The following is a 24,513-nucleotide window of genomic DNA, read 5'->3' as shown; positions in this document are numbered from 1 at the left end:
TAGTTGCAGCCTTCCCTTGACACTTATATTGGAAACATCAGACTGATCTTTTTCTTCTATGCGGTCTAATTTAGCTCCCCAAACTATCAAGAAAACAACCAGTTGATAAGATATAACTGAGTTTATTCTTACCGCAGTAAGGAAGACTACCACCTCAACAGTAAGCTGTGTGTGTGTAGGAGGTGTCAACTCTTAGTGCATTTCAAAAGACTAGTAAGTAACATTAATGGAAATATATCCAGGATTCTGAGATCACTCACCACAGCAGACAGAGTTTTAGATAGAAGAGTATTCTTTTGGTAACTCAGAGGTAATTAGAACTTGCAACAGAAACCCCACTCTTGGGTTTACTCATCATTTCCCACCATCCTTTCATCTCAGTTGAGTGCCAGGAATCTTGTGAGAAGGCAGAATTAGAAACACTCATTCTCCTGCCTGAAACCTCAAGTGGCTTCGGGGGCATAATTTCCCTCGTTAAATGACACAGAAAAGTTACCTTTCAGATTTAGACAGATGCTGCACCTTGGAGAAGGGGCACTTCTGAATTTAATCTTCTATAGTCAGCATGTTCCATGTTAAATAATTATCCTGACATGATAAAAGAGGGACTTTATCCAGGACTATTGCAATGTGTACATTACACTAAAGGAGAGAGATTGCTGCTGCTAAGTCACTTCAGTCGTGTCCGACTCTGTGCAGCCCCGTAGACGGCAGCCCACCAGGATCCGCAGTCCCTGGGATTCTCCAGGCAAGAACACTGGAGGGGGTTGCCATTTCCTTCTCCAGTGCATGAAAGTGAAAAGTGAAAGTGAAGTCGCTCAGTCCTGTCCGACTCTTCGTGAGAGAGATTGCACTAGACTCCAAATACAATAAGGACAAGTGGATGGAAAATTACGAAGACAAGACATCAAGGTGGGGGGATTGTTGCCAAACCTACTTACAGGATTCTTGCTGAAGACAGGCCAGGGTTTCATCAGATATCAAAAAGTGGGGGAATTTTCTCTAAACTGACTTAGCAGGAACTCTTGCTGAGTTTATTCTTAACCCAATTAGGAAGAGCACTACTTTGACAGAGTTAACATTAAAGAATAATTTCTTCCTAGAGGGGAAATGATGAACCACAAACTAGGGCACCCAGGGAGATTGCTGGGTCTCCCGGGGCAGGAGGGAGGCATGATTAAAATGCCAGAGGCATTCTCATCTGTAAGACTCTTAATGAAGTATTTTGTGGAGGCAGGAGAAAAATAAAGATGATCTTTCAATGGCCCTTCAAATCTATGGAGCTTTCTCATTCAAAACGGAAAAAAAATTTTTTTTTTTTTAAAGTAAATGTCTCGTCCTAGGGGAAGAAATAAACTCCTTCGGATGTGATTGCTGCTCCGGAACAGACAAGGTGACGGAAAACTCTGGAACCCATGCACCTGAGCACTACAAGTCCCGTAAAGCACCGCGGTGAGGGCGGGACTTGCTGACCGTTATGACGCGATGGGCGGGGTCAGACAGGACAGCTCGTCCCTGGGTTTTTAGCCCCGCCTCTGTTCCCCTCTGTGCCCTGTTGCTGTAGTGCTGCCGCTGGCTGCAGCCCCTGGTGAGTCTCTGGCGCGAAGGTGGGCAATTAGGGACAGTTGGGCCCTCAGATTCTCCGACTTCACACTTTCAGTCCTGAGAAAGGGCCATGGGCTGGCGGATGTGCGGTTGGTTTCGGTTTTCACCTCCTTTCATCCTTCTAGGGTGACCGTAAGTGGGTGTGACGTCATGGGCCCCCTGGAGCCTCTCCGCGGCCTTTGGAGGGTTGCGGGCAGTTTTCTGCCGAGGAGGGCAGGGCTTCAGTGCCCGGGGCCGCGTGGGCGGTCCCTGGGACAGAAGGAATCCTGTGATCCAGTGAGGGTCTTGAAGTCACGGCGTCATGCCCCGCTCGCCGGCCGAGGTCGTGCTGGCTTCTTAATTCCCATGCTTGACGTCATCGTCATCGCGGTCGGCTTGGTGGCAGAAGCAGGACCCTGCCCAGAGACCCTAGGCAAGTTACTTTCTCTTTGGGTCTCAGTTTCCCTTTCCTGATCACTGAAGCCCCTTTCGTTCAGTTGCCGTTTGTAATTGGAGATGTTCTAGACAGTTGAGAAGAGAGAGCAGCTGGAATGCGGTGACCTGCTTCTTTACCATCGATCTCCTGTAGTCCTTCACCCCCAATACTCCCCCCAATTGAGTTCGGGGGCTAATGTTTCCACTTTTATTTATTGAGTTCAACCCTCCTGGACATTTAACCTTTTTTCTATCCCTCGGATTCTTTGCTTCTGATGTAAGCCAACAAGTAGCCATGGTTGGAGCGGAGTAGAATAATATAAAAGCTATATAACAACTACGCTACTGCAAAAACCTTTAAAAGCAAAAGACTTTAATACAGGAGGCCTTTGTAGATTATGTAGATGATTAAGGAATATTTTTAATGATTAAGGAATATCCAGGTGACTCACTTTCACAGATGCTTTCAGAAGGCCTCTATCTGAAAGTACCCTTTTGCAGAAATGACATCTGTGGAGTGGAAAGGACTCTGAGAAGGGTAGTAAGAGTTACACAACACTAACACATCCTGCAGACTTTGGAGTCAGAGGACAAATAGGGCTCTTCAAAATTTTTGACTGTGCTTATTAATATAATACCATGCTTCCTCATTTTCTTATATGAAGACAGTTAAACTCTGTCTTCACTTCCTTCTTCCTTCACCTGGGATCATCATTATAGCCGGAAAGTTTCTTAGAGATGTTCTTGCCCGATCCATGCATTTTTACAGATGAGGAAACAGGTTTAAAAAGTAGTGTGACTTGGCCAAGATCTCAGAGCTAGTTAGTGGCAGAACTAATGGACCCAGGTCCCTTGGCTCCTAGCTTAGTTCCCTTTCTGCTACACATCAAACACTGTCACTACCCTTGTCACTTCAAGGGTTAGCATAATCACCCTCTTCACAGAAAAAGTATAAAATCTCAGTAAAGTAAAATGAAAGAAAATGGAGATTGAGTACACATTGAGCTTTTTGCAGTTTCTTCTGGTTGCTCAGAACTGTTTCTCTGTTTTTTCTTAGTACTTTTGGCACAGTGATGTGGTATAAGGGATGAAGGCTGCTTAGAATAAGCTGGGTAACAAATCCAAAGAATTATTAGTGAATTAGGTATTAAAAGTCTCCCGGGGGTATGAAATTTACTTAAGGCACTCGAAAATTTTAGGTACGGAACTAGAATGAACTTGGAAAATTTGGATTAGAGCAAGTGGCTGTAATAATCTGAGGACCGGTGACTATGTATCTTTGCTTTTGTTCCCCATCTCAGGGCCATCTACACATCCATAATAGCTATTGTCTGTGTTCTCTAAAGGGTAGTTTTCTGGAATCATCTCTTCCAGGGCCAGGGGGAATGAGATTCAAATCAGTTCATCCATTTTGCTAATTGCTAATAGTTTAGAAAGTTAAGTAAGCAGAAGGATGAAGGAATTGGGTTGAATGTGTGTTTTGTTTTTAACTATTCCCAAATGAAGAATTGATTAGCATTTCTCTCTGGGCTTCGGATGCATTTGCTTTCTGTGAACTAATCCAGGGAAACTTATCTATAGTCTTCATTTCTCATGAAATGTGCCCACTGGTATAAAAAGCTAACATAAAAATGTTGGACATTTGTGTGGTAGAATTTTAGTTTAGTTTAGTTTTTTTTTAAATAAGGTTATTCTTCCTGATTTAGCATAATGAGGAAAATTCTTTGGGAAAATTGGTGAGATGATTTGGTTGAATATTTGCATTGTTAGAACCTAATCAGAAAGTTTAAAACATTTTTTAATTTTTTGCTAAAAAGTGTTAGCAGTGTAGTTTACAGATTCATTCAGAAAGAGCAGGAGTAGAACTGGCTTTTTTGTTCCTTTTCTTCAGGGAAATATAAGAGAATCTGTGCCCTCATGGAACAGTCCTAGGAGACATGTATTAATCTTGAGATGCTCATTAGATGAAAATGTGTCAGGTTTTCTTAGAAGCCAGGAGCCAGTTCAGGAGACTCATTTTAGAATACATTGCCTTCTTCCTCTGAGAACCTTAATCATTTTGGAAACAGATGAAAAAAACAAGTAACTATGTCAGAGTTCCATCTATTGGCCTTGAAATCAAAAGGCTTGCTCCTTGGAATAAAAGCTATAGCAAACCTAGACAGCATATTAAAAAGCAGAGACATCACTCTGTTGACAAAGGTTCGTATAATCAAAGCTATGATTTTTCCAGTAGTCATGTATGGATGTGAGAGTTGGACCATAAAGAAGGCTTAGCGCCAGATAATTGATACTTTCAAATTGTGGTGCTGGAGAGGACCCTTGAGAGTTGAGTCCCTTGGACTTCAAGGAGATCAAACCAGTCAATCCTAAAGGAAATCAAATGCTGAATATTCATTGGAAAGACTGATGCTGAAGCTGAAGCTCCAGTATTTTGGCCACCTGATGCAAAGAGCCGACTCACTGGAAAAGATGACTCTGGGAAAGATTGAGGGCAGGAAGAGAAGGGGACGGACAGAGGCTGAGATGGTTGGATGGCATCACTGACTCAGTGGACATGAGTTTGAGCAAACTCTGGGAGATAGTGAAGGACAGGGAAGCCTGGTGTGCTGCAGCCCATGGGGTCACAAAGAATCAGACATGACTTAGTGATTGAACAACAAAGATTCCATTGGCTCAAGCCTCAGAGCTTGAGCTCTGTCATGTCATTTTGTGTACATATGCTGTCATTTCTTCAGTGTTCTGTTCTGAGCTAACTTATAGATTGATTGTTTTCTAGTAAAGAGAGGCAGTACCAAACTCCCATACCCTTGGCTGGTCCTGCCTTTCAGAGTAGCATACATTTGCAAAACAGCATGCCAGAGTTTGAGTGTGTGGAAGGCAGGTAATGGAGTGTGAATTTTATGGGTCCTTAAGGAAATCAAACCTGTGCCTTTTATTTTTTTGGCACCATGCCACTTGAACCAGCTCTGCCCGCTGAACCAGCTATACCGAGAACTGACATAACACTTGGAGATTTTCATCTCTTTACCCTACTTTATTTTTTATTTTTTTGGCCACATCATGTGGCTTGTAGGATCTCAGTTCCCCAACCAGAGACTGAATCCCGGCCATAGCAGTGAAAGCCCAGAATCCTAACCACTTAGCCACCAGCAACTTGCTCCTCACTCTATTTTAGAAAAGAGAAAACTGAGAAACAGCAGCTTCTCCAAAGACGCCAAACAAATTAGGAGCAAGGCTAAAGACAAGGATAAGCGCCACCATCATACACACCATTGTTTACCTACAAAGTTCCTTCCTTTCACTTTTTGATGAATTACATGCATATTACATTCATTTATTCTGTGAGTTCCTAGTTAGTGGTTACTATGGGCTAGCATTAGTGTTGTATATACAGTTAAGATAGTGTTATGAAGGAAAAGAGCAGAGAGTATGATGGTACTTAGGTTAATTGAGAGACGAGGCCTGAAGTCACTCTTACTGGAGGTATTGATCATTATCCACGGTAAAGCACGATCAAGTTACATGCTCGGATAAGTGGTGCTCCAAGCTTAGGACCCAGTGGCTATGCTGGCCTCAGTGGACTGAAGTCCACTAGGAAAGACGGGTCGGCAAGTTGAAAAATCTCCCTGCCCATTCTCCTGCAGCGTTCATCAGATCAGCAGGCCACAGCTTATCAGGAGGAACAAGTGCTGGCCTAGACTGGAATGTGAGCTGTCCTTTCCTTAGAAAAACTGATCTGAGTTTTGACATTGAAGATGTGGCCAAACTGTGTCACAAACCAGAAAGCCAATACATTTCTTAGCTCCTCAGTTCAGTCCCAAGAACAGACAGTTGAGTACGTCAAAGTCCTCTTGCCTTCTCTGTGAAAAAACTTATTTCTGGGGGAGCTGGAAAAGAAGGCCTGTTTGCTTAGAGTTAAAAATAAAACCAGGAAATAAGTGGGTGGGGCAGAGCCAGAAGAGCAACTGTGTTTTTTGATTATTGTACTTACTGTTCTTTTAAGTTGTGTTTGCATGTGTGTGTATACAATCTTCCAACATGTTCTAGCAGCTGAATCTGTAAGGTATTATGTCGTTTTTGCATATGTACAGCTCTTTCTTCATCTGCTGTGTAGAGCTGCAGTATTGTTCTCATTTCCCAGTACAGCTGAGGGTTGAGTAACATGGACTCACTAAATGTTAGACCAAGGAGGCATTTAGAACACAGGACATGTGACTTTTGAAGGGCAGGAAGTATCAGGTCCTGACAGTTCTAAAGACTTTGTTTCTTTTATGTATTGTTTCTTTGTCTTCAATAGTTCCCCACCCTTGATCACATTTTATGTGTACTATGACCTCCAAAGGTGAAATCAGCTTAGTGTCTCCATTTTGTAGAGATCCAAACTTGCTTGCTGTCCTCGAAACATGGACTGCATGGACTGCATTTTTCTGTTTCTTTGCTTTTATGCATGCTGTTACATTCATCTGAAGTTTCCTTACCCCCAACACACTTGTCAAAACCCTAATCTTCTTTGAGGATTTACTCACTGCTCAAAGCTTTTCTTTATTTTCCTAACCAGTTTCATCTCTCTCCCTCTTTTGAACCCAGGAGCATTTTGCATGTATTTATCCATTTGGCAGTCACTTAAATTGTCATCTAACCTCCATATCGGATTGCGACCCTTTTGAGGGCAAAGACTGTATGCCAGAAAAGAGAAAAAAAAAAAAACACAAAAGTAATCATCACGTCTGTTAAGCCCTCTCTTTATGCAGAAAAGTCCAAGTACTTTATTCTGCCACTCAACATGACTTTAGCAGCTTCCCAGTTGCCTCAGTGATAAAGAATCTGCCTGCCAAGCAGGAGACACAGGTTCAGTTCCCTGGAGAGGGAAGTGGCAACCCACTCCAGTATGCTTGCCTCGGAAATGCCACGGACAGAGGAGCTTGACAGGCTACAGTTCATGGCATCGCAAAGAGTTAGACATAACTTAGCAATTAAACATGCCTTTACTTTGTGTGAATTGCCTACTCTATGACAGGCACTACTTTAAGGACTAGTCACTGTCTATTATAGGCATACCTAGTTTTATTGTGTTTCACAGATACTTTTGACATTTTTTTTACCAAATTGAAAGTTTGTGGCAACCATATCTTAAGGAAGTCTGTTGGTGCCATTTTTCTATCTGCATTTGCTTACTCATGTCTCATTTTGATAATTCTTCCAATATTTCAGACTTTTTCATTATTTTTATATTTATCATGGTGATCTGTGATCAGTCATCTTTGATGTTGCTTTTGACACTTTTTAACAATAAAATATTTTTAATTAAGGTATGTACATTGTTTTTTTAGACATAATGTTACTGAGCACTTAATAGATTATAATGTAAACAGAATTTCTATATGTACCGGGAAACCAAAAAAAATTGTGTGACTCACTTTTATTCAGTATGTGCTTTATTGAGAGGTCTGGAACTGAACCTGCAATATCTTCAAGGTATACCTATATGTCAGTTAATGCTCACACATACACACAAAGAATGAGGTAGATGTTATCAGCCCCATTTTACAGATGAGGAACCATGCGCAGAGTCCAGTTAAATAAATTACCCAAGGGCATGCATTTTATAGGTGGTGAAGCTGGAATTTGAACTCCAGCATTTTGATATCTGAAACTGTCCTGGTCACCACTGCATGTCAGATAATCTCCTCTTATGCCTATCTTTCTGCACTCATTCCCAGCCCCTAGCAGAGGGCTTTAATATTAAGAAGGATCTGATAATTATAGGATGAATGGAATTGAATAGAGAGGCTGAAATCTAGAGGAATTGACATTCTAAAAGTCACAGGGCTTATTGGGATAAAAAATCTAGAATCTAAGTCTTACAGTTCCCAGCTCAGGGCATTTACCTCTAGGCTGCCTTACTTAAGGCATTTAGAAGAAAGGGAGAAAATTAGCTGAGCAGAGGATAAGGATATAATGAGGATGGTGGTGCCTGTGGTGAAGAGGTCAAAGATAGTCTCAGATAATTCTTAGAGCATAGGAAGTTGTGAATACAAAGTGGCTCATAGTGAAACAGAAAGCAAGTTGTGTGATCTCAGTACTTGTCAGGCTTTTGCTTTTCCTGACTTGCCCTGAACGGAATGTTCCCTGGCTGAGAGCCCAGAAGTTTCCGGCATTTCAGACAACCCTTTTGAGCCCTATTGTGTCCCATGTCTCTTAACAGGACCCCTACCATGGAAGAGACAGTAGAGGATCCCCCCACATCAGCTGTCTTGCTGGACCACTGTCATTTCTCTCAGGTCATCTTTAACAGTGTGGAGAAGTTCTACATCCCCGGAGGGGACATCACCTGCTATTACACCCTCACCCAGCATTTCATTCCCCGTCGAAAGGACTGGATTGGCATCTTTAGAGTAAGTGTTGATTTAGTACCAAATGGTTAGGAACCAGAGGTGAATCTTAGTTACATGAGTGTGTGTCTGTCTCTGTATTATAAGCATTTTGCATATACGTGTGACCAATGTTAACATCCTGACCTCAGCTCCCTAGCACTTCCCCCTTCACACATCAACAGTGCTATAGGACTCAAATTTTAATTTCAGTCTTAAGCTAAAATAAGATAGCAAATCATACAGTACCCAAGTTTTATTACACTTTCAAAGACCAAATGTAAATATGTTTTAAATTAATATTCATCTATGACCTGACTGGGGTAGTTGGCCTCTTACATAATTTCTGTGAATTAGTGTCACTTGCTTACTTAGTACAGTGTTTAATTTTTTTTAATATGAGTATTACCAATCTGGAAAAGATGTTGAAAAGTTAATACCCTGCCTCCAAGAAGTTTGTTCCTGAATAAGTGTGTCTTGCTTCTTTGTGAAGATTTCCAAGAACAGAAAGTTTATGAGCTCCTTTGGTTTCCTCTTCCAGTGTCTAATCACCATGTCAGTTCAAGTACAGAAATGGTACTTTTTTATTATAGTCAATTTATTCTCTAAACTTCCCCTTCTTTCCCACCATGTCTCTCTCTATCTCTGACATTCCCCCTGCCACAGACACATACACTCACTCATTTACTCACATACCATAATGACAAATTGTCCTATTTCCAGAGACGGGAGATAAAGGTCAAACATACATTATTTACACTGCAGAGTTCCAGCATCAGTGACCTTTGTTTTGACACCTCAGTATGTCATGTGCTTCTTTGCCAACACTGTTCGTCCTGAAATCAGACATCATTCTTGACTGCAGTATGTAGGAGCTGGTGCTAATTCACATCCCTCATCAAATTCCTTCTCTTAATTGTTTGGAATTTCAAGCTAAGTGAAAGAGTGATGGAAGCTGGAGGTAACAAGGCTGGTATTTAGAGGTGGGGATAGTGGACAAGCAGAGGGACTCTGGCGAATATCATGACAGCTCCTGAGACTGCAGGACACTGACTCATTAGACTAAAGGTGTCCTAACAGAAACCTGACACAGCAGGATGTTTTCTGTCTTGGAAAGAAGATGGCAACTGTTTTTTTTCTTCCCCATATGTATCTCAGCTGTCCAGTAGAACTTTCTATGATTAACACTGACAAGTAGAATTTCTAGAAAGGAGCTATACTGGCTGCTGCGGTGTCCAGCATAGTAAGCTCTAGCCACATGTGGCTAATGGCACTTAAAGTGTAGCTAGTGTGACTGAGTAACTAAATTTTAAGTTTTATTTAATTTTAATTTAAGTAGCTTCAATATGCTAGCTAGTGGCTAGCATATTGAACAGTACAGGTATATATAATTGAAAAAAAGAATGATTAAAAATTACTTACAGCTTCTCAGAGGTAATCTAACTTTTTATTTCCATTTTGCTCAGGCTGATTGTTTATAATTCCCAAGCCTTAGCAACTTCCAGCGAGGATATCACTCTAAACCAAATGAAAGGATTATACTTTTTAAAAACAGATGTTTAAAAGCATTGTTTGTATTTTTTTTAGATCATATTTTTTTGGCTGTGCCACTCAGTTTGCAGGGATCTTAGTTCCCTGACCAGGGATTGAACCCAGGCCCTGACAATGAAAGTGCTGAGTCCTAACCACCAGACCACCCAGGAATTCCCTAAGAGCTATTGATTTGCCACCTACCCTGAAGCCTGAAGGGCTTCCTTCATAGCTCAGTTGGTAAATCATCTACCTGCAATGCAGGAGACCTGGGTTCAATTCCTGGGTCGGGAAGATCCCCTGGGGGAAGGAAATGGCAACCCACTCCAGTATTCTTGGCTGGAGAATCCCATGGCAGAGGAGCCTGACAGGCTACAGTCTACAGGATCACAAGAGTCAGACACGACTTAGCGTCTAAACAACCAATCACCACTACTAAAGCCTGATAGAAAATTTTAAGAGTAATAAAGAGAGAACACAAACTTTTTGAGAACATATGATGTGCTAGGTCTTTGATGGGGTTTTCTTTCCTTCCTTCTTTTTTTTTTTTTGTTTAGTGTGTGTATGTGGGTGTGTGTTTTCTAATTTAATCCTCACAGCACAGCAGCCCCCTGAGGTGTAAGCCGTTTTATTACTTGTACACCGATAAATAAAATGAATATACTCAACGTGGTGATTTTCCCAAGGTCTCCCCGTTTGGAGACCTTTATTTGACTCTGCTTTGCTTCCTCTATTCTGCTGAATTCCTTTGAACAACAGATAGTAAATTAGAGAATTAAGGGCTGAATGTAAAGTTTTGTCCTTCCTTTGTTGTTGTTCACTCATCCAGTTGTGTGCGACTCTGCGACCCCATGGACTGCAGCACACCAGGGCTCCCTGTCCCTCATCATCTCCCAGAGTTTGCCCAAGTTCACGTTCATTGCATCAGTGATGCCATCCAACCATCTCATCCTCTGATGCCCTCTTCTCCTTCTGCCCTTATTCTTTCCCAGCATCAGGGACTTTTCCGATGAGTTGTATGTTCCCATCAGATGACCAAAGTACTGGAGCTTCAGCTTCAGCATCAGTCCTGCCAGTGAATAATCAGGGTTGATCTCCCTTAACATTGACTGATTTGATCTCCTTGCTGTCCAAGGGACTTTCAGGAATCTTCTCAGGCACCACAGTTCGAAGGCATCAGTTCTTTGGCGTTCTGCCTTCTTTATGATCCAGCTCTCACAACTGTACGTGACCACTGGGAAGACCATAGCCTTGACTAGAAGAACCTTTGTCAGCGGAGTAATATCTCTGCTTTTCAGTGCCTGTCCTTCCTAGCTCACTTCTAGAAAGTTCCTGGTGTTCTTTCAGTATAGTCTTAATCCTGCTCCTCCACTCCTCATCTGCCCTAACACCACTGGTCCCTGGCACCCACGGGGCCTTCACAGAATGTTTCTGCGTGTGCAGCGTGCTCCATCTTCTCCATAGAGTGAAGGCTACCACCAATGATAAAAGCTAAAGTGGTTGGGAGTCAGGTTTTCTTCCTTCAACATAGAGCTCTGTGCTCCATGCTCTCCTTTACGGGCTCTTATGCCGTGTTCCATGGTCATACCACAAGAGGCAGGCTGGGACGAGGACTCCTGAGATGGAGGAGCCAAGGACAGAAAGCTCAGGTGACTGGAAGTTGCTTCCTTGTTCCAAGGCAGTAGTAATTCTCAGGCCCTCCCAGATGATATTTTAGTCACAGTGCATTAAGCTCCAGGATGTGAATGAAGACCCCATAAAATTCCTGCTTCCTGTTCCTCTGCAGGCTGCAGTGGCTCAGAGGTGCTCACAGCAATGGGGTGTGTATTAATGAGACACTAAAACTTGCCTCAGTATGTTCTGATGAGCTTATAGCCTTTTCAACCATGCTCTGATTCCTTACTATATAAAAATAGGATTTATTTTTAGTTTCTTTTCTTCCTCCTGGGCTCAGGCAGAGTCAAAGTATGGCAATAAATGTCATTTTGCTTCTTATTTGCTGAGTGTTCACCCTTTGAAGACACAGTGACTCCCTCTCTGTTCTCTGGTATGCACTTACCTTCCAGATATGATTTGAGCATCTTTTACCCCTTTTCACACTTAGAATATTTCCCACTTAGCCAGCTTTCTGCTCTGAGGCAAATTTTACAGTATCCTTATATCTTATGACTTACTACATTTCATACCTAGAAGAGGCCTTTATGACTACCAGATTATATTTTTTATCTTTATCACCAAAAAGTCTTCAATAAACATATATTAAGAAAAAACACCGGAGCAAGAAAATCATACAAACTGGACTTAGTTATCTGGTGCCTCCTAATCTAAGAACTCTCTTACCCATCCAGCCCCAACACACACATTATTTTAAAAAGCCATTTTTAAAGGCAGTGATGTAACCAGGTTGGTATAGGTGACAAGACTGAATTGGACACAGGAGAGGACAAACCAATAGAGAGGGCAGATCAGAAGTGCTTCTTGATTAAGAAGTTCCAAGTATACCATTGTAAGAAGATAGCAGAATCAAAGCTCACAATCCCACAACTTTTTTCCCCAATCATTCTCAGTACTGTATCTGACTTGGAGATACAATATTTGGCACTCTTATCCTGGGTATTGAGTGGCCAGTTTTTGTTTCCTTCTAAGATGAGTAATTTATGAGCAACTGGTATATGTGCATACATACCAATTTTTAATTGTATATGTAGTTATCATAAGTCACAAAGATTTGATCCATTGTGGGAGATCTTTTGATAAAGAACTTATTCTACTATAATTTTAAAATAACGAAAGGTGCATATTCAGAAGACAGAGCCTAAATCTGAGCACTTTCAGATGCTGAACAAGAGCCTCTTATCATTGCAGGTTGGATGGAAGACAACCCGCGAGTACTACACCTTCATGTGGGTTACTTTGCCCGTTGACCTAAACAGTGAATCATCCAAACAGCAGGAAGTCCAGTTCAAAGGTGAGAAAGATACTAGATCAAAGGTATTAAAAACAGCAACCAAGACTCATTAATTCTCTTGAGCTAGAGCCTTCTGGGGTAGATAAAAGACTTCTAGATTTTTAGTTTTCTGAATAGACCTTGAGTGAGTGAAAGTCGCTCAGTCGTGTCCGACTCTTTGTAACCCCATAGACTATACAGTCCATGGAATTCTCCAGGCCAGAATACTGGAGTGGGTAGCCTTTCCCTTCTCCAGGGGATCTTCCCAACCCAGGGATCTGACCCAGGTCTCCTGCATTGCAGGCAGACACTTTAACCTTTGAGCCACCAGGGAAGCAATATTTTGCCTTTAAAATCATGTTCTATTTCCAGCTTATTACCTGCCCAAGGATGATGAGTATTACCAGTTCTGCTATGTGGATCAGGATGGGGTGGTCCGGGGAGCAAGTATCCCTTTCCAGTTCCGTCCAGAAAATGAAGAGGACATCCTGGTTGTTACCACTCAGGTCTGTAAGCATCTCATCTCAGTCCCTTCCTGCCATTAAGAGTAGCAATTCCAGGGTAGGGTAGAATTTTAGTCAGTAAGCATTTATTGAATGTCTAACAGATACTGTTGTGAAATTTTTACACAGTCCCATTCAAACCCATCAGAAGGGAATGACTTCAGAATGTTGATAAGAATCATAACAATAAGTGATTTCTCCTTTCTCTAAAACGTCTGTAACTCACTTGGCATTCAGTTATTCCCTTAACTTTCCCAGTTACTTAATTTTTGTCATGTATACATCTTACCACTACAGTAAATTTTATAAGCTCCTTTGAGGAGAGACACAGCAGATATTCTTGTTTGTATCTTTCAGTTAGATTCATTTACTTACTCAGTTATTTAACAGGACATCTAGTTCCCTTCAGCACTCTGGTGGACACTAGGGATGTAATGAAGAATCTGTTAAAACCCTATTCTGGTCTCACATAACTAAGTCTGATAGGAGAAATAAAGTATTTGCACGAAAAAAAATTACAGTCTTCTGTCATTTCCCCTTTTAACTTTCTGTGGCTTGATTTTCTTTGTCTTTTCTTTCTTGGTAATGGCAGGCTCAGTGCTTATGGTAGATACATTTCTCTTCCCCCTTCCCTACCTACTGAGGGGTTGCTTCCACTTGGGGTACACAGATGTCACTACAGTGAGTGGGGATCAGCTAGACCCTCACCATCCCAGCGTATGAGACTTTCATGTCAGCAGGACTTGAATATCCATTGAGCTATAAGAAGCCAAATACGTGTGTATGGAACGTTCTTTGGTAGGGTGAGGTGGAGGAAATTGAGCAGCACAACAAGGAGCTTTGCAAGGAAAACCGGGAGCTGAAGGACAGCTGTGTCAGCCTCCAGAAGCAAAACTCAGACATGCAGGCCACGCTCCAAAAGAAGCAGGTATGTGTGCTTGTTAAATGTGAATGGGGGTGATGGCTCCTGTCCAGCACCCACTTTTTCGTGTGATCTGACTCTGTTATACTAGTATCTGGCACAGATTTTAGTATATTAGATGTTTCTTTTTTATTGTTTATGTATTTAAATGATATTTTAGATACACTGGATTAAATACATATACTATTAGTAAAATAATTTCATGTCTCTTTTTGCTTTTTTAATGTGACTGCTAAATTTTTAAAATTATATATATAATGACTTTCCTGAATTTCTTGGACAGCATTTTCTAGGAAAAAAGGAATTTTATTTTGTCCACTGCTGTGTCTACAGTGCCAGAACAGGGTCTGGTATGTATAGGCACTCATTAAATATTTATGTAATGAGTTAATGGACAAATTATTAGCTCCACTAGAAGAGAAATTAAGGTAGATGTATTTTTTCCTTTCTTTTTTTTAATTTGAAATATAGTTGATTTACAATGTTGTATAAGTTTCAAATGTATAGCAAAGTAATTTAATTATGCATATATATATCTGTTTTTAAGATTCTTTTCCCTTATAGTTTATTATAAATGTTGAATATAGTTCCCTGTGCTATATACCGGAGAAGGCAATGGCAACCCACTCCAGTACTCTTGCCTGGAAAATCCCAGGGACGGAGGAGCCTGGTAGGCTGCAGTCCATGGGGTTGTTAAGAGTCAAGAACGACTGAGCGACTTCACTTTCACTTTTCACTTTCATGCATTGGAGAAGGAAATGGCAACCCACTCCAGTATTCTTGCCTGGAGAATCCCAGGGATGGCGGAGCCTGGTGGGCTGCCATCTGTGGGGTCGCAGAGTCGGACACGACTGAAGCGACTTAGCAGCAGCAGCAGTACTATATACATAGGCCCTTATTGGTTATCTATTTTATAGATAGTAGTCTATGTATGTTAATCCCAAACTCTTAAGATAAATGTATTTTTAATATGGAAAGAACATATTAAGAACATTTTAATATGAAAATCCTTTTACTTGGATATTTCATTTCACTGCTGTGCGTATATGCTTGACATATTATAAGTGCTCAATAAATATTTGTTGGCTGCCTGAGATACTAAACACTGCCTTAGAAATGGTCAGTCCCTTTGGCATTTCAATCTACAGGAGGAGCTGGAAACCCTGAAGAGCATCAATAAGAAGTTGGAACAGACAATGAAAGAACAGAAGGACTGTTGGGAGTTAGAGCTGCTTCAGTGAGTCTCATTCTTGAATGGGAGGAGCTGCTGTATTATAAACACCCTTAGGCAAGGTCAGATTAGATTTTTAGAATTTGTTAGTGCAGTCTTCCTGTTAGGACAACGATAGGTATGATTCTCCCTGTTTGACTCATGAGCTCTTTGAGTCTGGGTTAGAGAATTAGAATCAAAATGGTAAAGACAAATGACCTGAATTCAGGTATTAGTTTTAAGTAGTGAACACTTGGAGTTTGAGATCAGGAAGCCAGAACGGGACTGAAGAAGAGACTAGTGGATTTTAAAATAACTGCAGGGTTAGGGCCAAGGCAGCCTTAAATCATTTATGGTCTGGGGTAGCTCAACTAGAATCAGCGTATTTTTCATTTAGTCGTCTCTTACCTCCACAGACTGAAAGAACAAAACCAGAAGATGTCCTCAGAAAATGAGAAGATGGGGGTCAGAGTGGATCAGCTTCAGGTAGGTTATGCCAAACCTTTGCCAAAGTAGATTTTCTTAGCCTCACCACCACTCCACTCTGGTGATCCAGGAAGATGCAGCGCGTTATAGTGGGTGCCTAATGGTGGACTTCTCAGAGCATCAGATTGAAATTTCAGAGTGTGTGTTTTCCATTCTTGACCACCACCCCGCCCCCAATATCCTTTCTAATTTTTTTCTTTTAGCTACAAAATCTTTTCCAGCAAAATCTTACTAAAAAGATTGGATAAGCGGGTAGAAGCAGAACTGCTCTCATTTTTAGGAGGCTGTGCCTTAGAGAGGGGCTTTAAAGGGTAGTTTGTCAAGTTTTACTCAATTTGAGTCTTAGATTCTTAGGTGTAAGGTGCTGTGCTTAGTTGCTCAGTCGTATCTGACTCTTTGCACCCCAATGGACTGAAGTCCACCAAGCTCCCCTGTCCATGGGGGTTCTCCAGGCAAGAATACTGGAGTGGGTAGCCTTTCCCTTCTCTAGCAGGTGTAAGGTAGAGCTGAAGAACACAGAAGTTGATAGGAAGTTGGAATTGCTGGGGAAAGCACATCTTTTTATGTTACTGTACGTTTCAAAGCATTGTTCCTGTTTAGGTTTCCTTCTTTTATATCTTGATTGTATTCACTTCTTTTGCTTTAGGCTCAGCTGTCAAATCAAGGGAAAGAAATGGAGAAGCTTGTTCAGGGAGTTCAAGACAAGACAGAGCAGCTGGAGCGCCTGAAAGAGGAAAATGGCCAGCTCTTTCTCAGTTTAACTGAACAGGTAGAGTCATGAAAGAAAATAATATTTTTTGACCTTTGTGAAAAAATATATGGATTGTTCTTTCTTTCTTGTATATGTGGGTATCACAGACTCTGGGAAAGGTTTCAGGGGAAGCCATCTAAAATGAGGCATCTCACGGCTTTTCTCAGAAGCTAATAAGAGAAGATTTGCTTTTCCCTCTCTTGCTCATTAGCTTAGCAGGCCCTTCCCCAGTGCATGCATACTTGTGCTTATGCATGTGTGTGTTTTCCCAGCAGTGGTACTCAGAATCTGTTTTTCTGCAGAGGGAGCACCGGAAGAAGCTCGAGCAGACAGTGGAGGAGATGAAGCAGAAAGAAACTACTGCAGCGAGGAAACAACAGGAGTTAACGGCATGTCTGTCTTTGAATGGCTATGTGGGAGGGCGCCTAAGGAAAGGAAAGGATAGGACCTATTTTCAGGTGATAGGGTCAATGACAGATTAGAATAGCATTTACCTCTGGAGTCCTTTCTCTGTACCCAAAAGGACAGAGAATCTGACTTTTACAAACTATTTAGGAGAGCTGGGCATTTCTAATGTGTGATGAGTGACAGAGGACTATTCTAAGTTAAACTTCATGGCAGGTTGTAGTAAATAGAGCCTTGGGTAAGGAATCACACAGAATAACCCCTGCCCCCTTTTCAAAGAGTTACTGTGGGGGCAGACATATTAATGATTATAAAATGAGCTCTAAATTAGAAAATATTACAGTAGTCAAATTTTGTTATAATTAATATTAATATAATGTTAGCAATTGTCATACATTATTCTAAGCTATGCAACACAGTGATGAAAGCCTAATTGACTAATAATTTCCTGTAATATATTGTTATAGAAGAGGCCTTGTGGTGATAACAAGTGCTAGAAATCCCATTTTCTGAGCTGTTGTGAAGACCTGAGAAATCCCGATGTGTGGAAAATATCCACTTATTGGGAATGTAACTCATATCATTCATGCATCATTCATTCAGTCAGTCATTATCCAGTCAATGATTGAGTACCTACTATGTATGTTACTGTGTATTTTAGCTTGATGTACTCAAGAATAGATTCAACAAAATTTGAAAATCAGCAACTCATAGATTAAGTATATTCCATATAAATGTTTTATTTGTTCTAAATAGTGTCTTTTTAAAAATTGATTTGCTTATCAACACTTAAAAATGGGAATATTTCCCATTTTTTAAAAAATGGTATTTCCAGCTTCTTGGAAGATCAGAGGCTCTGGCAACATTTGGGCCACCATACCTGTCCAGCAGTGGTGTCTGGAGCTGAGTAACTGCTGATCCTCTTGATGGGTCCTGTATGCCGCACGTGGCTGCAGGAGCTGAGTAGCTGCTGACCCTCTTGATGGGTCCTGTATGCCCCATGTGGCTGCAGTCTTGCTGTTTCATGGCATCATCCCACTCCTCCAGTTAATTATATTACTTGCCAGGCTCCTGTTGGCACTTTTGAGTTTGTGACCTCTGATGTGGCAAAGAAATTACTGTTGTTTGTAAATAATCTCTAGCCATTCAAAGGTTTGGACCTCCTTGTGGCAGATATGGGTTTCCTTGGTTTTCATGGAATACTTTTCAAGACCCAGGGGGCACCCTAGCTGTCTGATAGCATTCTTTATTCCTCATGCATTCAAAAGGCCCCTAACTCTGAGGACTACGTATCTTATGCTTCAGGAGCCTAGGAACAAGAAAACAGCAGTGGAGGAGCAGTTAGTACAAGAGGTGGAACGCCTAAAGGCAAAAGTAGAGGCCGGGAAAGCCTGTTTCTTAGAGAAGTACAAGGAGTGTCAACGTCTCCACAAACAGATCAGGCAACTCAGGGCTGCCACACGGGTAGGTGACAGAGATGTGGGGCCCAGGAAGCAAGGGGTATGAAGGTTTGTGGTTCCAGGACTAGGATTTTACACCCTTGTTACAGAGAGAGATTTATCCTTCTGCTAAAAAGAGGAGGGATGGAGTATGCGGCCAGAAACCAGTCTGGGGATCCCTGGAAATAGAAGCCTCAGCTTAGCCATGGGTCTCAGGGAAGGTTTTTGTAACCATTGAGTGGGTTGCTGTGCGGACTCAGATAGTCCTTTCTTATTTCTGCCTTTTGAGGAAGTGAAGCAGGACCAGAAGAGCCAGCAGGAGCCAATGGGGATGGGGAGCCAGGAGCCTCCAGTCAGCACTGTCATCGGGTAGCCCCCTCTGGCATTACTTCCTCAGGGTCGGCTAGAAGCGCACAGCATTTTGGGCACCAGCATTCAAATAAAAAATCTTGGAAAAAAAAAACCACCCACAACTAGTAAGATTAGCTTAAGTGTTTCTGTGAGGTATGCGCATGTGTACGTATGTAGGTAGGAGACGGGAAGCACTGAAGCATGCCTATGACTTTCGGGTCCATGAAACTAGTCAGGTGAACCCATCGTACTGGAAAGCCCAAGACCCCAGTCTGGGTTCCTTGTAGGCTTCGATTAATGCCATCCAGGGTTCCTTCTTCCTCGTAACTGGAATCCACATGCCTGTCCTCACACTGGGAATCACACCAGCCTAACTCAGTGCTTCACTGTGCATTCAGTGAGGTGTTCATTCAAGACAGAGATGATTGTGTCCATGGTTGGGTGGGGTTTCCTTCCCTCATTCTGATAAGTCAGTCTTGAGGTTTCCCCCAAGCTAACTCTCTTTGGTCACTTACTCCCAGCTAAACCAAAAGAAACAGGCATCTTGATGCCAGCCCAGGCCTTCAGGCATTTTGTTAAGTCACTTTTCTGTAAGTCTGCATCCCCTCCATGACACCACTCGTCCCCCTCCCTGGTCCCTTCCCCCCACCTCAGTCCCACCACTTCGGAAACCAGATCCTCTTCTATCTCCTTGTTGTACCCCACCTCAGATCCAGACTACGATATGTGATCCTAATCCTAACTTTTTTTTTTTTTTGATAGGACCAGAACATGGACCTGTCAAAAAGACTGAGTGAGAACAAGATAATATGTAATGTTCTACAGAGAGAGAAAGAGAAAATAGAAAAAGAAAATGATGTAAGTGTGTAAAAGAGTTTTAAAGGGAAGGAGAAGGATGACCCAGAGATGTGGTGATAACATAAAAAGTTAAAAGAGCTCTTTCTGGGACATTGGATGAAACAGTTTCCCTAAACAAAGAGTACATTTCATCTGGTTTCCTAATCTACCGCAAAACCTACTCTTTGTTCTGTAACTGAAACGTGCTTGGCATGGCAGTAGTCAACTTGAAAGGAACAGCCTTGATGAAGATCTGAGTTACTATTTTTGCTTTTAACTCCACAGCTATCAAAAGTATTGTATTTAGGGAATAATATCCTACGTCGTTTTTATGCTGTTTAGCCAAGGGACCCCTTTCTTTCTGCACAACATTTTTCTTTTTCTCTGCTGCCAAACTAGGAACAGAAGTGGTGATCTGTACCAGTGCTGGACCCATGGTAGGCCCCCCCGAAATACTGTACATTCACTCATTCATCAGCTCATTCGTTCATCCAACCGGTATTTTCTGCTCTGTGCTAAACACATTAATTGATTGACGATGATGGCAACAAATAAAAAGATTGAACTTGAAGCCATTCTCACATACTGGCTAGCATCAAAGAGCAGGTGTCCATGCATTCTGGCTTCTCCTCTGATCTATACCTCCAGCCATTCTTCATCTCGCATCCCCTCCCTCTCCATAACGCTTCTGGGCTGTGCCTTCAGTCATCTCCCTACCTTTGATTGCATCATTTATGCCAATGGGCTTCAGTTTTGCAGAAGGACTTTGGGGTCTGTTTCTGGTCCTGTCATTCTCATCCTCTTAATTTACTTAAGTACCTTGACTTTGAAATAGTCGATAACATGGGTGGGCCTTTGGGGAGGGTGTGCAGGAGATGGGAAAGGAAGAATTCACACCACTTACAACAAGAAAAACATCTGATACCTGGAAGCTTTGTTAAGAACTATAGTAAAGCCCCCTGAAGATGTTCAGAAGTTTACTAATTTTCTTTCTTCTGAGAACTTTAAATGTCACCTGTCTGCCTTGCAGCTTGACTTCTTACATTCTTCCTTGCATTCCCTCCCTCTCTTCCTTCCTCCCTCTCACTCTGTTAGCATATCCATTTGATGGGATAAAACATGAAGAGGGGAAAATTATATCAGAAGAACATTCACAGTGTGTAAGAAAATTGTTCTAGGAAGGGGACTAAAAGAAGCATTTTGCTCTCAATAATGCACAACAGTTTTAGTCTTAATATAGCTCCTGCCGCCCTCACATATCCACACAGCTTCTATACCCGCTTCAGTTGGTATGTGTTTAAAGATTATAAATTCCTTTTTGCATTGATCTAAATAAAATCCTGTATATATTTAAATTTAGATATGAATACTTAGATTTGGGGACTTCCCTGGTAGTCCAGTGGTAAAGACCTTGCTTTCCAGTGCAAGGTTCAATCCCTGGTTGGGGAGCTAAGATCCTACATGCCTTGTGGCCAAAAAAACAAAACAGAAGCAGTGTTGCTAACAAATTCAAGAAAGACTTTGAAAAAATTGTCCACATCAAAAAAATCTTAAAAAAAAAAAAAAAAGACCTCATATCTTTGGCATATGGAGGATGCTGCTTCCCCTTTTGAAGAATAACGGTTTATCACTTCTTGGACTTCGCTGGTGCCACATTGTTAATTGACAGCTACCTGTAATGAGCATCCGTGGCCAGTTCCTCGTGGCCATTCTTTGTTGTTGTCTTTCAACATATCTCTGTGAATACTCTATCCTTAGTTTTTGAAGAGAGAGAATAGCAGTCTGCTGAGCTACCTGAACTGTGACTCTTTGCCACATCAAGTGCCCACTTCGAGTCAAGGAGACACAAGACAAGACCAGGGACTTGTCTTTGGAAACCCGTATTCTGGTAAGAACGTTGCCACTCAAGCTGGGAAGCCCCTGCCTGCATTCCGTTCCCCCACTAAATTTCTTTTATCTGAGATGCTAATTAAGACCAGCCTCATTGTTAAGACTTGCTGGGCAGAAGCTGAGTACCCAACAGAAAGATTGCCAGGCAAGAAGTGTTAATTGAGAAATAAATCTGAATCTAGAAGTCGCAAATCAGATCATTCGCCTGGAGGCAGCAGACACAAATGGAGTCCCGTGGCTATATTCCAAATATATAAATCAGAAAAATGTCTCTGTGCAGAAGATATACACAGAGCCAAGGAAGCTAATTAAGATTTGGAAATGGAAGCACGAGAGGCGGGCTCTGCTGCCCAGGATGGGCGGTGAGGCAGCCCCCCCCATGGCCTGACCAGGGGTAGCAGGGGTGTGCTCCACAGAGACCTCTGGGTGGTTTGGAGGACAGGAAATGCAGGGGGTGGGGAGGTGGGTGGTGACAGCCAGTCTTGTCATTTATGGACCTGGGGTCAGATGTCCTTGCCACACAGGGAACTTTCCTGCTTTTTTGTCTCCAAAAGCAACATGAGACCTCATTTGCTTTTTAGGGACAGTTTAAAGCAGTCATATTTTTTAACAGTTACAATCACATCTTTGCAATAGACAGTGGTACGAGTTTATTTTTCCTTAAAACTATTTTTAAGCATTTCATTAAAAAAATGACTTCATGTGCATTTGGTCTTAAAATCTATTCTCAGACTATTTTCTTGTTAAATTGTTACTGTTTTCATTAAAATCTCATTTTCTCCATACTGAAAACAGGTTTATTGTTTTTTCTGATTATATAATGGCCACTGAAAATGCCGCTTCATTATTTTTTCCTCTTTTCCCTCATTGACTTAGATCCCCTCTATCAAAATAGATGATATATGTGAGAGCTAAAGAATCAGAAGAGGAATGATGAGGGTTAAAGAAAATAGCTGCTAGAACACAGCTGGAGAATGCGTTCTAGTGCATAGATACTTTTTCATTGAATGAAATCTTTTTTATTACCCTCAGGTATCCAAGAAAGTTCTGCCCCAAGCCCGGTAAGTATTTGATTCATGAGATTGCCCACATCAAAGCTTTGAGAAAATTTCCCTTCCTGCTCCATCCAGTTTAGGGGAGAACTATAGGGAGACTGTTTCATTGTGATAACTCCTAAGTCAGCAAGATAAATTTGGTCAGTGCCAAGAGCTAAGAGAGCCTGTTCAGGTGGAGAGAGAAAAGCACAGTTTATCCATCATTGTTCTGTTCAAGATCTCTACCTGCAAGTAGAGTCTGGTAGCAGGACTGGGGAGGAAAGATGAACCAGGCAGGTAGCCAAACGAGGTATACCAGTGCTTCCTTTCAATCCTGGGGTTAGGGAAAGCCCTAGTGAGTATCTCCAAATGTGAATTTGCTCATTCATCTTCTGTTTCTTGATCACCTACCATCTGCCGAGCAGTATGCTAGGTGCTGAGGATACAGTAGAAAGTCAGACACGGTCTCTGCCATGTATACGTGGCATTCAGACTGACCTCTTTGTTCTTCCTCCCAGCTCTCCATCAAGAAATGCCCCGTCTGCAAATCAGACTTTCTTGATGATGGTTTTGATCACGACTTGGCCTTGGAGCAGCACCTGCAGACCCTTAGTTTGAATTGTCCAATATGTGACAAGACCTTCCCAGCAAAAGAGAAGCAGATCTTTGAAGACCATGTGTTCTGCCACACTCTCTAAGTGTCCAAGCCTCTTGGATCTATACTGTACCTGGATTTTATACAGTAGAACCTTCGCTTCTTCTATGAGTTATGACCTAAGATCCTGCCTAACCTCAGTTATTAGGAAGTTACTTAGTCCTGCTCCCCTATAGGTGGAGTCATGTCGATTATCTGAAGCATAGTGTTAAGGGCTGTTACTTCCATCCCTGTGGGTTACCGCCTTTTAAGTCACATAACTCCAGCTATGTCAGCCTCTCACCTAAAATGCCTATTCTTGTGAGGGTCTCTAGCGTAAAGGCCCTGCCTGCGATAGGGCTGACCTGGCTCTTCGCAGCCGGCCTGACTCAAGTGAGTCGTTTCCCAGGTTGTCCCGCTGCCGTTCAAGGTCAGACCTTGAGTATGTTTGTGCTTAGTCCTCCCTCCTGAGCCTGGGACTGGCGACTGATCTGGGATTGAGAATTTCTTCCTCCTCCTCAGGCCTAGCCCCAAATGGCATGGCAGAGAACCCAAACATCCAATTTGGATACCAAAGTTTTCTCACCTTGATTTCACAGCTCCCAACAGAAGCATTCCTGAATCATGGACGTGAAATATTATTTAAATCCCAGAAAGTCTTATTTCTCTTTGTATTATACCTCTGAATGGCATTTTTCTACTCTGGTTTTCCATGTGCACATAACTTTTATTGTTATAAGTCCTTTCTTAATGGTTAGTGGGACTTGTTAGAAACTGTATGGGTTTGCAACTTTCTGAGTAAGTGAGTTTGAAAAAGGATAAGTCAGAATAATGAGAACTATTGTTCATCACTTTAATACTAAAAATAAACTAGTCCTCTACTTCAGGGACTTTGGTAATTTAAAATAAACCTTGAGTTCATGTTTTTTTATTTTTAAGCTTATGGGGAAAGTGTAATCAAAAGGATTGTGGGAATTATAGACCCCACCAAAGATTTCTCTTCACCTGTCTTAACTAGTTAACAAGAGTATCCTGGCCGTTACTTTGAGGTGGAGACGGAGTTGAGGAAGCATGAGCTTGAGAAACTGGAACCTCGACTCATTGCTCTAACTTTATGTGTATTTTTTAAAGAGTGTGGATTCTGGCCCCTTTTGTGAACTAAGTTCAATTCCTTCCATCCA

At 41.8% G+C, this 24,513-nt stretch overlaps 1 protein-coding gene across 1 annotated transcript; it reads left to right on the top strand.

Annotated features, from left to right (window-relative positions):
• The first annotated feature begins 1,868 nt into the window (after positions 1 to 1,868).
• Positions 1,869 to 24,236, top strand: CALCOCO2 (calcium binding and coiled-coil domain 2). The gene is made up of 13 exons (XM_052657278.1): positions 1,869 to 2,017; positions 8,228 to 8,417; positions 12,789 to 12,891; positions 13,243 to 13,376; positions 14,176 to 14,301; positions 15,444 to 15,532; positions 15,922 to 15,991; positions 16,638 to 16,760; positions 17,045 to 17,131; positions 19,700 to 19,795; positions 21,533 to 21,662; positions 22,697 to 22,725; positions 23,217 to 24,236. The coding sequence occupies exons 2-13, from the start codon at positions 8,238 to 8,240 to the stop codon at positions 23,394 to 23,396; spliced, it is 1,347 nt and encodes a 448-aa protein (XP_052513238.1). The 5' UTR covers positions 1,869 to 2,017; positions 8,228 to 8,237; the 3' UTR covers positions 23,397 to 24,236.
• Positions 24,237 to 24,513: the final 277 nt, after the last annotated feature.

This window comes from Budorcas taxicolor, chromosome 19 (genome assembly GCF_023091745.1).
Source record: "Budorcas taxicolor isolate Tak-1 chromosome 19, Takin1.1, whole genome shotgun sequence".
NCBI classification, from domain to species: Eukaryota; Metazoa; Chordata; class Mammalia; order Artiodactyla; family Bovidae; genus Budorcas; species Budorcas taxicolor.
Note: the sequence above shows the minus strand (reverse complement) of the source record. Positions and strands in the feature narration are given on the sequence as shown.